The following is a 14,128-nucleotide window of genomic DNA, read 5'->3' on the forward strand; positions in this document are numbered from 1 at the left end:
AACACTTCCATGGTAGGAGAGAGTTACACTATAATGAAGAATAGAGAATTTAACACGCATATAATCTGCAGTGATCTGGTATATAGAAGGATCACTACCTCAGAGAGTGTTATACCTCCATGGACAGTATCCTGACTCAGAAATAGAGGAATCAGAGATACTGAGGGCAATGGACGAACGGAGGACATGAATGCAGAGAGAAGATTTCATGGCAAATGGGAAAAACAATTATGATGGAGGATAGTGACAAACTGCACAATCAGGGACACAAAAAAATTCATACAATGGGGAAATGTTTCTATCTTCTCTATCCTGCAGGAATTGATCCATCTAAGAGAGGCACAACATAAAAAAAGTGAGGAAAGAAACAAGATCTACAAGGCAACTATGAATGACTTAGCTCTTCTCAGCAATACAATGATCCAAGACAATTCTGAAGGATTTATGATGAAACCGTCTACCTCCAGAGAAAGAAATGATGGAGTCTGAATGCAGATTGAAGCATATTTTTCCTTTACTTTCTTTATTTTTCTTGGTTTTTGGTCTTTGGGTTTTGTGTGTGTGTGTGTGTGTGTGTGTGTGTTTTCTTTCACAAAATGATCTATATCAAATTTCTTGTCTTCTCAATAAAGAATGGGGGGAGGGAAGGGAAAAAGGGAACAGAATTTGGAACTTAAATTTTTTTTTAAATGAATGTTAAAATATGTTTTCACATTTAATTGGGGAAAAATAAAATATTAAATCAGGAAAAATTATATAAAACACTTAAAATAAGAGAATGCCAACTAGAGATAAATAAATAACCCAGTCTCGCTAATCTCAAATTAACAGAAGAATTCTATCAAACTGTCAGATTATTTCCAAAAACTGAGGAGAAAAAAAAAAGCATTCTATCAGATTCCTTTTATGAGACAGATATAATCCTAATACCTAAACTAGGAAAGGATAAAGCATAGAACTACAAATTTTCAAAGAAACTACAGAATTCATCCAAAAATATTATCATCAAGTTGGATTTATACCAGGAATGCAAGGACGGTTTGACGTTAGAAAGACAATCAACATAATCATATTAAAAAGAAAAACATCCAAAACTATGGGATTATTTCAATAGATGTATAAAAAGCCTTTAGCAAAGTATAACACTTACAGCAAGTATAATATTTATGCTTACAAAGTATAAAGGAACTTTTTTTGATTATGATAAAAGTTACCTATCTAATTAAAAGTATCCTAATAGAGGAGTAAAGCAAAGATGCCTACTCTACCCACTATTCAATATTGCTCTAGAAATGTTAACTGTAGCAATAAGACAAAAGAAATATATTAAAAGCATAAAGATAAACAGGAGATAAAACTATGCATATTATTGATGTCACAATGATTTACCTAGAAAATCTTAAGAAATCAGCAAAGTTACCAACTGAGACAACAGCTTTAGCAGAGTTGCAGGCTACAAAACAAACTATCCAAAATCAACAACATTTCTACATATTCTCCACATAACTTAAAAAATTCAAGAGGCAATAATAGAGAAATTCCATTCTAAACAAGTACAAAGTGTATAAAATATTTGGGGATCAATCCAGCAAAACCTACAAAATTCTTACATAGATTCAACTACCAAGAACTCTTTAAAGAAATAAATGACTTAAATAGCTGGACTAATAATATTCAGTGCTCATGGATGGAGAGGGCCAAAATAAAAAAAATGACAGTAATACCAAAATAAATTTGTACTTTTAATGCTATGCCAATCACATTACCAAGGGATTACTTTCTAGAACTTCATAAATAACATAAAAAATTAACTTGGGGAAATAAGATCTAGAATAGCAATGGTAATAATGAAAAAAGTAGGGATGGATAGGAATAGCACTTTCAGAACTCAAACTATATCACAAAGCAGCCATTATAAAAAACACTTGGTATCAGTTAAAAAAAATGGAGAGGTAAATCAGTAGAACAGATCGGATTTAAAAAAAAAAGAATCAGAAGCATCAGAACTCAATAACCCAGTTTTGAATAAACAGGAAATAACAAATTACTTAGGAGAAAAAACTCCTTATTTGATGAAAATGGATGGGAAAATTGGCAGTTTTAAAGAAATTAAGCTTAGACCTGATACCCTAATCCATAATACAATCAGAATGGATACGAGACCTTAATATTAAAGATTATGCCAAAAAAACAAGATCAGAAGAGACCTGGATCATATACCTTTCACAGCTTGGGTTAGGGAATGTGTTCTTAACCAAACCAGGGACAGAGGCAAATACCAAAGGTAAAATAGAAAACTGATTCTATGAAACTGAAAACCTTCTGAACAAACAAAATTAATAACGCATTCAGGAAAAGAAGTGGTCAAATGGGGAAAAAATATTTGTATCAAATTTCTCTGATAAAAAGGTTTGGTATCTAAGACATATAAACAATTAAGATCTATAAGTGCATATATATGTATGTGGTACTGATTCATAGCTCTAGCAATAATGTGCCAACATGTCTGTCTTCCCCAAACCCTCCAACATTGACTCTTCCCATATTTTGTCATTGTGGCCAATTTGTAGGTGTCTCCACACCTGCAGTGTTGTTTTGATTTGAATGTCTTTTATTATTAGTGACTGACAGTATTCTTTCATATAGTTGTTAATACTTGGAAATTCTTTTAAAAACTGTCCAGATCCTTGGGACCACTTTACCACTGGGGTCTAGATATTTGTTCACACACACACACACACACACACACACACACACACACACACACACACACAGGCATGAGAGCGTTAAGAAAAAGTCATCCTGTCATTTGTCTAGCCCAGGCTGGCATAGGGAAAAAGACAAAAAGGTCTGTGGACACTGAACAGGTCAAGACAGAAGCATGCCACATGGAACACTCCAGCAAGCAGGGAGTCTGTGAACCAAGGCAAAAGGAGGTCCCAAACCCAGGCCAGGGCACCCCTGGATGTGTACTGGTACACTGTGACAGAGCCAGATATGAATGGGCAGCTTGGTCACCTACTACTGATTTCCAAGTCAGAGATCCAGGGACCTGGTATTTCCATGAAGGGAGACTCTTCTGTGTTTGGAGAAAGGAGGAAGTTCATAAGCCAGCAGCCGTGATATGGCACAGATGATAGGGACAGAGCAGGGTCTCACTTTCAGCATCGAGCTCACCGGCAGAGCTCATCTGCAGCTCACCAAGGTAGGAATCCTACACCAAAGGGAGCTGATAACCCTTCCACTCTAAGCCAACAGAACTTTCTAATTGTCTTATACAAGATGGGTCCAGCAACAGTCTACTCTTGCACAGACCCAAAACCGGGTCAAGAACTTGCAAAGCTCAGACTACAGTTTGGCCAAGCACAACACAGAAAGGAAAGCTGTGTGGAAACCTCTTTATCCTTTGCATCACTAACACTGAGCAATACTGCAATCCCCAGGGATAATGCTGAAATTTCCACTCACACAGCAGACCATAAAAGGGAGCAGGTTTCTGTCATACTACACGCCCCTACAACAACCCTATCTGGCTAGTGTGGGAAGCAGATTAGAGTTGGTGGCCTTATTAGGTGAATAGTGTGCAGTCCCCCTCAAAGTCATTGATTCAGTGGCAGTTACTGAGACTGCCAACCAGTCCCCAGGTGACTGGGATAGTGTCACTAACTTGTCAAACACTTTTTTATCCCTATTCCTATCACCTAGAGCAGTCAAGAACAATCCACTTTTACCTTGGTAGGGTCTAAATATACTTTTGTGTCTTTTTTTTTTTTTTTACAGCGCAATGAGGTTAAGTGACTTGCCCAGAGTCACACAGCTAGTAAGTGTCAAGTGTCTGAGACCAGATTTGAATTCAGGCAGTCTTCCTGAATCCAGAGCCAGTGCTTTATCCACTGCACCACCTAGCTGCCCCCCCAAATATACTTTTACAGTGTTCCCCCAGCAGAACATAAATTCTCCCCATATTGTCTAGTAAGATTTAGAGAGCATGCCCTTTCTACCATGGTTTCCCTCAGTCATTATACCGATAATGTGCTAGGTGGAAACGCCTCAGCAGCTACTCCCTCCCACTGTCATTTGTGAAGTAGTTCCCCAACTTTGCTCTTGTGGATGGAAAAATCAAACAAGCCTCGGAAAACAGAGGGGCCCTCCATATGGGTAAAATCTGGGGAATGCCATGGAGGGGCACACCTAGCGCACATTCACTTCTGTTTAGGGTAAATTCCAGTCCTTGGCTGCCATGCTATACAAAAAGGAGTCCTAACACTTGGGACTTTTTAGGTTTTAGTAGACCCCATGTTCTCCATTTGGGTGCTCTCCCCCTTATTTATAAGATCATCAGAAAATCAGCCACCTTCATTCAGGGTCCTAGAGGATATTAAGGAAACTGTTCAGCATGCCCTTCCCTTGGATCCTTATGATCAAAAGGGTCTCAAACCCCTGAAAGTTACTGCAATTTAAATTCAAAATGGAGCCTGTGGTAGATCCCTATAGGACCTCAAACTGATGGCCCTTGGGTTTCTAGGGCCACTGCTTTCCTGGGGTTGCCTAGAGAGACCCCTTTTTGATGCTACTGGGCATCTAATTAGCTATTGGGCATTGGGAACTAGGAAATGCCTAACGCATGGAGGTGTTCTTTCGATGCACCTAAATATTCTCATTCTAAAGAAGGTTATGCAAGACTCTAAGAGGATCGGCAGTACTCAGGAAGTCTCTACTGTCAAGTACAAATGATATGTTCAAGAATGTAACAAAGCCAGACTCAGGAGCACCAGCACTTTCCACAAAATGGTTGCTGACTGAGAACGTACTCCTGAGAATGACGTCTTTACTGTCCTTTCCCTTTCCACCAACAGCTCCAGGCACTACAGACATTCCCTGTGAGACTGCTTCTCTAGTACACTCCGCCGAGTTTCTAGCTGAGTCCCTAAGAAGTAGTTCTAGTGGGGAGACTCTAGCCTGTCTAAGTAGCTGGTGAGGCCACCCTTTTTGAAAATCAGGAAGGAGCAAGTTATCAATTACATGGATTATTGGGCTCTCACTATAGGCCTCAGAAGTGGTCAGATGCCTGGATGCTCAAAAGCTAGACTATCAAGGAGGCCTCCCCTGTGAGAGTAAGACTAATGGCAGAACTTTGTTGATGAAACCTGGAGTTTTAGGTACTTGGGTGGGTCAATGTCAGCATTAAAACTTCCCCATTCCTCCCTGCCATATTCCTTCAGGGGAATAGAATTATGCTCTGGAAAACCTCACTCTCATCATTGCCTTCTCTCATTTGGTGAATCTTTGCTTTAGTCATGAAGGCAGAATTCAAGAGGGCACAGGATCATGTCATCCCTTTATCCTGTGATGAAGTGCCCTAGACATACCAGGCTGTCAGCTTTCTTAGCCCTAGCTCTGCCGCCAGGATAGTCATATCCCCTGAGAGACTCACACAGTATACAACCAGCAAGTGTATTATATCGGATGATAGGTTTTGTTTTGCCGTTTCTTCCACTGACACTTTTTCAGGGTAACCCCATACACACTTCATCTATAGAGCTATGCAAGATTGGGCCAAATCACATAAGATCGCCTGCCCAGCCTTTTCCTTTGCCTTATCATTCTTAGGTACAAAGCCTTATCGAACACAGGAATGGAAGTTTTCTAAGACCACCTTGAGTGGCTGGCCATATCTTTTGCCAAATGGACTGGCTTTTTTGCAGTGGTGGTTTTAACCCTCCATCACCACCAGCTGACTTAAATGGAGGGTCTCTCTAGCCCTTCACACTGCCTTAATTACAACCACAGGGACAAAAGGAAAGGTGGTGATGGTATATTATTGCTCACTCTAATCCCAGCACAACCACAGGGCAAAGTTTTCATCTTTATAGGGATTCATCTTTACTCCTGCTTTACTGGGAGCTGTGGGGCAAACACAAAAAGCACCAAATGCAGGCATTTTTCTCCCAGGATACTTCCCTTAACTTCAGCTTTACCTTTCCCCTGAAACCCAAGGAGGACTTGAGAGTGGACAGAAGCATAATAGACCCTGACCACAGAGAATTAGGTAGTTTAGCTGTGAGGGGGCCAAAAAAAAAAAGTTAAATGTACACTATTTAAGAAGGCAGAAAAATACATGATTGTTTTAGTCACCTGAAAAATGTTCCTCTGTGGGATACCTTCTCCAATGATGTCAGTTAAATGTGACAGTAAGTTACTATGAGATAGTTACTATATGAGACCCCTGATTTTAAGTTTTTGTTCAATACAATGAGAATATGCTTTGTCTTATGAACTCCATATTCAAAAAATATTTTATAACCACTCTTGGAATATAATTTCTAGTTGTCACTTTTCTCTTATGGGTTCTTTCTCATTATCCTAAAACTAGCTTCTTAATCAATCTGAGAATTTTATATATAGTAAAATATAAACATTCAAAAGCTCTGAAATTTAAAATAAGAAGCTTGTAACAAGAGTAATTACTCTGTGTGTTTACAGACATATGTCTTATATGAGACATTTTGGGAGGAGATTGGATCTGTAATTTCATCAGTGCAGGGAACACCACAGGAGGAATTTCTCCTGACATGTGGATTGGCATCTTCTCTGCAACTTAACATTCTTAAGTGTTACGTGGGACACTGAGACATTGTATTACTTTCCCAAGATGACACAGTCAATTTGTGTCTGAGGCCTGCCTTCTTGACTCCAAGGCTAGTCCTTCATACGTTATGCCATTCTGCCTCTTCTGTACAGAAAAAATAAATGTTCCTAATAGAAAAGACCAAAAACTACAAACTTTGTTTCTGATTTAATCTTCTTCTTCTTCTTCTTCTTCTTCTTCTTCTTCTTCTTCTTCTTCTTCTTCTTCTTCTTCTTCTTCTTCTTTTTTGGTGAGGCAATTGGGGTTAAGTGACTTGCCCAGGGTCACACAGCTAGTAAGTGTCAAGTGTCTGAGGCTGGATTTGAACTCAGGTCCTCCTGAATCCAGGGCCAGTGCTCTATCCACTGCATCACCTAGCTGCCTCTGAGGCTACACTTGAACTCAGGTCCTCCTGACTCTATGCACTGCACCACCTAGCTGACCCTTCTGATTTAATCTTTATCAAAACTAAAAACTATTCAATAATATCACTTCATTATAAAGTAGCTTTCCATTATCAATACTTCCTTAAAGTTAAGAGAAAGTAGTCAAAGTAAAAACATTTGTTGACTATCGAGTCTGTTCAGTTCTCTTGTATACTAGCGACTGCTTTAAAAGCAAGCTCTCTGGAGTGTCACAGCAGCCCTTTAAAGTTCCAGGCTGCATGAACTGAAATCTCATCAGCTAGACTGTCCAACTAACATTTACAACAGAGATTACTTAGATGAAATTCAGATTTAATACTAATCACAAAAGTACTGCTTAAATACTTGGTCATTCCACTTACACCAGCCAAAACCCAAACCAACCTTCACATTCTTTCATGAGAATTAAACCCACCTGCGAATTCTGGATCCGAATGGTTCCAGGTGACAATGCCTGTGTCACAACTTGACCTTGTGGAGTGACCACTGTAACAGGCTGATATACTGTGCCACCTTAAAAAAGAAAAAAATGTTAAGTTCGTACCTTTATAATATTTGCTTTGCCTGTTTAGTAGCTTTTTAATATGGATCAATATTAATATATCAACAAATTGCTAGGTAACAGAGCACTTAAAAAATTAAAATTAAGTAATTTAACAAAATTATTTATTAAGTACTTACTATAGGTAGAAGGGTAAACCCTGATCACATAACTTTTTCCACAGAAACTCCAGGAAACACCAAAAAAGGTGTTTTGGAATTCCTTGAAAATAAAAAATATTTCAAATATTCAAATAACACAAACCTGGGAACAGAGGAGGTTGAAGGTGAGTCTTGTTTCTCTTATGACTTTAAAAACAAAACCCTGCACAACCTGAGTACTCCATGAGAGATCATTCCTTCCTATACGTTTTTTTTTTTTTTAGGCAATTGGGGTTAAGTGAGTTATTAATTAAGGTTAAGGTCCTCCTGAATCCAGGGCCGGTGCTCTATCCACTGTGCCACCTAGCTGCCCCACCTTCCTATACATTTTAGGAGCTGAAGTGAGTTACCCAAGACCACACAGTCAGTAAGAAGCAGGGCTAAGACTGGAACTAAATCTAATTCTGAAAACAGGGCTCTCTCCACTGTCTCTGATTGGCTGAGGATATGAAAATGACTATCTTGCCAATGACTAGAGAGACTCTAGGCGAATTTGTTTCCTGTTTGATCCTAATTGCTCTTCTCCCAAAATTTTTCTTCTTTCCAACTTCTTTCTTTACCTATTCTATTCTTACTATCTTGAGAAATAAGTGCTGCTGCAACAAAGCAAGTCTCAAAATAAGTCTATGGCTATCAGTCAACCTATTGAATGTAAAAGTAGAAAATCACAGTCACTATAGTCTTAGATGAAGGAACACAGGTTGGTTGTAATCAATACTTCAAATCCTGAAACCTAGAATAAGTCAGCTTTTCTGTATCTATTTTGGCTTTGCTATTGTAGTCTTAATGTTAGAACCATGCATTTTAATTAATTGTATTTTCTATGAAGTGGCAGCAATTCATTTCGTATTTGAATTTCAGATATCAGTAGAATAATACAAATAGAAACCCTTTTTATTGTTATTGTTATTTCACTGGTATAAAGAACTCCAAATAAGGAAACTCCCTCTATCAGTGTAGAAATGTAACTGAGTTCTTTAGTGACTCTGAAAGATTGATTTTCCCAAAGTCACAAAGTCAGTAAATAAGAGGAAAGACTGAATTCAAGAGTCTTCCTGACTCTGAAGTCAGCTTATACTGTTCCTCTAGGAACTAAATTATATGAAAATAGTGGAGAGGTTTTTGCTATATAACATTTTGATAGACAACAAGGACAAGAGTCAAGCATTCATTTCGGTCATGCTGCATCTGGAAGTAACAAATAAAAAGCTATTAAAATGCATTTATTTCTTTGGTACATAATATTAAAACGCCCAATCAAATGAAATAAAACCCATTCACTTTTGTTTTTGTTTTTTGGCTGGGCAATTGGGGTTAAGTGACTTGCCCAGGGTCACACAGCTAGTGTCAAGTGTCTCAGGCCGGATTTGAACTCAGGTCCTTCTGATTCCAAGGCCGGTGCTTTATCCACTGTACCACCTAGATGCCCCCCTCATTCACTTTTTCTTAATGTCATACCTGCCACTGTTGCCATGGTTACATTTCCTTGTTGCAATGCTGATGCTGGCACCACTATTCCTTGGGGACTGAGTGTGCCTGTGATGGCACTTTGAATTTGCTAAAAGTTATGAGGTAAAAATGGAATTATTATTCAATACAAAGAAGATTCCATGATTAAAAAATCAGCATATTCATGTGATCAACAATGAAAAGAGGCATTTATTAAAGCAAACATTAATAAACTTGTTAATAAAAATTATAAAGCAAATAACATAAACATCATTACATAACAGATTTAAAATTTACTGATTATGAAATATAGTTTTTAATGTGGTTTCCTATTACCCTTCTCAAAAGCACTCAATTTTGCAGCAATTGAAAGATAATTATTAATATGAAAATAGCTTGAACTACTTTCATATGAGGTTTAAAAAGCAATGAGATTATTATATATATGTATTTATCTAAAAAATACACAAATTCCTTTTCTAAAATAGTCATTATTCACATTTCAGGAGCTGTACAAAAAAAAAATCTATTATTCTAGGGATCCATCCCTGCCTCTATTTCCTCAATATCCTCCTTCCAAAGTTTGGGGATATTTCTGAAAACCAAGTCAACCTTCAACATAAAAAGATTTTCTACTACTCTATTACTGAGGATATTCTAAAATGAAAAGCAATTCCAAATTGAAAACAATTCCTAAAGAATTTAAAAAAGATTCTGAGCAATTTCCCTAATTGCAGTGAGTATTTGGGTTGCCAAAGGTACATTTAAAAAGCTTAGCACTCTTTAAAAAATTCCTTTTTGCTTGTTTTAAAAGTTATTTGCAGAGTCATCACACTTTGTATCCTTGAGACATTTCCAGTGCAAAGAACTTTAAATATTGAACAGAAAAACCACAAGCTAAGTCATCATAAGAACAAAATACAATCTTTGTCATATAAAAGGCGAAGCATAGCTAGTCTTAGAAGATGTCCAAATATATCACATTCAAAGAGACTGGATTAATATTAGTAATGGGTTAATAAGACCTGAAGAATATATATATTTTTGACAGGGAAACAAAATCATAGGAGCATTCATACACTGAAAAAACCCCCAACAAAACCACGTAGCACTGTAAAAAGGTCACACAGTAAATGTTGCCATAGATATTTGTCTGGTGAATTGAATTTTAAAAGCTGAAATGAAAACTTAACTGACTAAACTTAACTCTAATGTAAATCTTAAGTTTAATCGCTTTTACTATATTTTAAGTATATAATAACCACGAATACATCAAATGCCTGGTTATAGGTCATCATGTTAAAAAAAGATTAGGCTTCTTTCACATGACTAATGTAGAAATATATTTCATGTGATCTTACATTTATAACTTTATATTGGATTTCTGTCTTGGGAAGCGGGGAGAAAAAGGAGGAAAGCAGAAAAATTTGGAACTCAAAATGTTATAAAAACAAACATCTATCTTTACATGCTAACTGGGAAAAAATAAAATACTATTAAGATTGGAAAAAAAATTGGGGGCCGTATACTTCTTCTTTTTTTTTTTTTTTTTTGGTGAGGCAATTGGGGTTAAGTGACTTGCCCAGGGTCACAGAGCCAGTAAGTGTCAAATGTCTGAGGCCGGATTTGAACTCAGGTCCTCCTGAATCCAGTGCTGCTGCTCTATCCACTGCACCACCTAGCTGCCCCCCCCCTTCCATATACTTCTTAATAAATCATCTTACAAATGGTGGTCCAGAGAGGAGAGATTTTTGTGGTCTAAAATCATATAACAAAAAGAACTGAAACAGTTTTTCTTCTCATAAAACTAATTTTCAAACATTAGAAGTAAAGAATTAGCTTAGGGGGCAGCTAGGTAGCACAGTGGATAGAGCACCAGCACTGAAGTCAGGAGGACCTGAGTACAAATTTGACCTCAGACACTTGACATTTACTAGCTGTGTGACCCTGGTTAAGTCACTTAACCCCAATTGCCTCAAAAAAAAAATTGACTTAAGGATCAATTAAAATTTTTATGACCCTTTTCTTACTAATATTATTATGCCCTTTAGGGATCCCAACATAATATATTTGAGTCCCAGGATCCCAAGTACTAATGTCATACTATAAAAGTCCCCAAATATTTCCTTGGGGTACAGATTTGGACCAGAAAAGGCCCAGAAGAACCATTTCATGTATTAGAGAGAATCCATTTCTAGCCTTAGAGATTTAGGGACTACATAATGTCAGAAAAGTTTCTGATACTCTAGCAAATCTGAACTGTTCAAGAGTTCTTAGAAATGAGTCAAATCAACCAGAAGTCCTCTAAAATGGATCAGAATGCCCAAAATAGTCCAAAAATTATCCTTGCCCTAGGCTTGGCAAGGACTCCCTATTTGAAAGACACTGTCTCAAGATATTTTGGAGGCAACTTGTGGCCACCCTTGAGTTTGTGGAGAGCTCTCAGTCTGCATAACCAGAATGATACTGCTGAGCTTACTTGTGTCTATAATGAGGAGAGTCCAGCAACTATGGAAGAAAAATAGCAAGTAAACTGGTATTCTCTGAGTAAAATCTACTACTTTTTACTTCAGATTTTTCGGAAAATATAAAATCTTATTATTAGAAATCATGTTAAAGCCTTATCTAGTATTCTTGAGGAATAAAAAGTATCCTGAATAATGTAAAGTTTAACCCTTTAAAATTCCAACCTTTCCCCACCCCCAACTCCTGCTGACAGAAAGGTCCATATTATTATAGTTACACACACACACACACAAACTAATCCTTTCTTTGATGATTTAAAGTTACTATAACCAATTATTGCTATAAACTTTTTGGGACATGAAGCTGAATTTCTATCCGCACTAAGGCATGGCCTAGTTTGTTTTGCTTTGTTTTTTCCATGTCCTAAATCCCAAGTATTAGTTGAATTTCTTGTCTTTTGCTTTGAGTTCAAGATATAAAACTTGAATGACCTCTAGTGCCCTTATTTTTCCAGGTTACCTTTTTATAAAACTAATTATTGACACAAGCTATAGTAGCCTTTTGCATAAACTGTTTCCTTGATCTTAATATTACAATAGATTACTTTAGAGATCTTCAGTCTATCAAAAGAATTACAATTCTTATTACTTATTACTTCAAATCCATTTCAATTGTTTGACTTCAAAGATGACCATCTTGCAGACAATTATTGAAGTGCTTTAAAAAGTACTTAAGTGAACTTGTCTCTCTTTCCGGTCATAAAAACATTCACATGCTTTGGTGTCAAGAATATTCAAACAAGCTATTAATGCTATGAGACACATCTTTGTAACAAATGATGCATATCAGTAAACTAATCTACTTTATTCTTCCAAAAATAATGTGAAGTCAGAAATATAGTGGTATCTCAAGTAAATAAACCATAAGGATTCCTCCTATATCGCATCTAACTGGTACAAGTCATTGTGAAATCCCATGAAAATTAGCTTTAACTGTACCTGGGGCTGCACAGGGGAATAAGGACTTCCTGGTTCTCCACTCAACAGAGTTTCACTGTTCATTTTAGTTTTCAGACAAGCAATATAACGACTGCAGAAATCTTTGCAAAGTTCATTAACCTTTTCAAGCTCAAGTAGATGTATACGTAGAACCTGAATTGCTTTTACCATCTACAAGCAAAAAAAAAAAAAAATCAGAAATATGAGTTAGAGGATCATGACCTTATAGTTGGAAGGACCTTAGAGGTCATCTAGTTCAACCCTTCATTTTACAAATGAGAAAACTGAAGCCTCTCGAGGTTAAGGGACTTGCCTAAGGTCACGCTGGTAACAAATGGCAGAGGCAGGATGAATTAAATGCAGCACTTTATTTTCACTGTACTACACTTCTGCCCCAGTAAGAGCACTCACTGCATAGTCAGAAAACCTGGGTCTGAACACTGGCCTTGTGGTTTACAAGAAGTCTGACTATAGGGAATTCACAATGACTCTATACTTGTTTCCTCATTTGTATAATAGGAATAATAAAATTTCCTGCACTTACTGTACTAGCTTGATGTAAGGAACAGTCAATTAACAAATGTTATTGAGCCCCTACTGTTGTCTAGGGGCAGCTAGATCGTGCAGTGGAGGGAGCACCAGGCCTGCAGTCAGGAAGACTCCTCTTCCTGAATTCAAATCTGGCTTCAAACACTTACTAGCTGTGTGACCCTGGGCAAGTCACGTAAACCCTTTTTGCCTCATTCTTCATCTGCAAAATGAGCAGAAGAAGGAATTGGCAACCACTCCAGTATCTTTGCCAAGAAAACCTCAAATGGGGTCATGAAGAATTGAACAGACTGAACAACAACAACAAAGGAATACATTATTTGAAAATATAAATCAATCCTTAAACTTACATCTTTTATTGGACAGAAACAATGATGGAATCATTGTGTGATAAGAAATGATGAATAGGATGCTTTTAGAAAAACCTGGAATGACTTACATGAACTGATGCAAAGTGAAATGCACAGAACCAGGAGAACATTGTATATGGTAACAGTGATATTGTATTATGATCAACTGTAAATGACTTAGCTATTCTGATTAATACAATGATCCAAGATAATTCCAAAGGACTCATGATGAAAAATGCTATCCATCTCCAGAGAAAGAACTGATGGAGTCTGAATGCATATTGAAGCATACTATTTTTCACTTTGTTTTTTTGTGGGGTATACAGAAGTGTTTTATATGATTGCACATGTATAACTTAAACCAAATTGCTTACCATCTCAGGGAGGTGGGAGGAGAGAAAGGGAAGAAGAGAATTTGGAACTCGACATTTTTAAAAAATGAATGTCAAGGGGCAGCTAGGTGGTGCAGTGGATAGAGCACCGGCCCTGAATTCAGGAGGACCTAAGTTCAAATCCGGCCTCAAACACTTAACACTTACTAGCTGTGTGACCCTGGGCAAG

At 37.3% G+C, this 14,128-nt stretch overlaps 1 protein-coding gene across 4 annotated transcripts in view; it reads right to left on the bottom strand.

Moving 5' to 3' along the window:
* PKNOX1 (PBX/knotted 1 homeobox 1) overlaps positions 1–14,128 on the bottom strand; it is a 168,560-nt gene that overhangs the window by 28,951 nt on the left and 125,481 nt on the right. For all 4 annotated transcript variants that reach the window (XM_043992726.1, XM_043992728.1, XM_043992727.1 and 1 more), the window contains 3 exons: positions 12,669–12,839; positions 9,214–9,313; positions 7,469–7,566 (listed from right to left, as the gene is read on the bottom strand). In XM_043992726.1, the coding sequence (XP_043848661.1) occupies positions 7,469–7,566; positions 9,214–9,313; positions 12,669–12,839 (369 nt within the window). The remainder of the gene's footprint in view (positions 1–7,468; positions 7,567–9,213; positions 9,314–12,668; positions 12,840–14,128) is intronic.

Source organism: Dromiciops gliroides, chromosome 3 (genome assembly GCF_019393635.1).
Source record: "Dromiciops gliroides isolate mDroGli1 chromosome 3, mDroGli1.pri, whole genome shotgun sequence".
Classification (NCBI taxonomy): domain Eukaryota; kingdom Metazoa; phylum Chordata; class Mammalia; order Microbiotheria; family Microbiotheriidae; genus Dromiciops; species Dromiciops gliroides.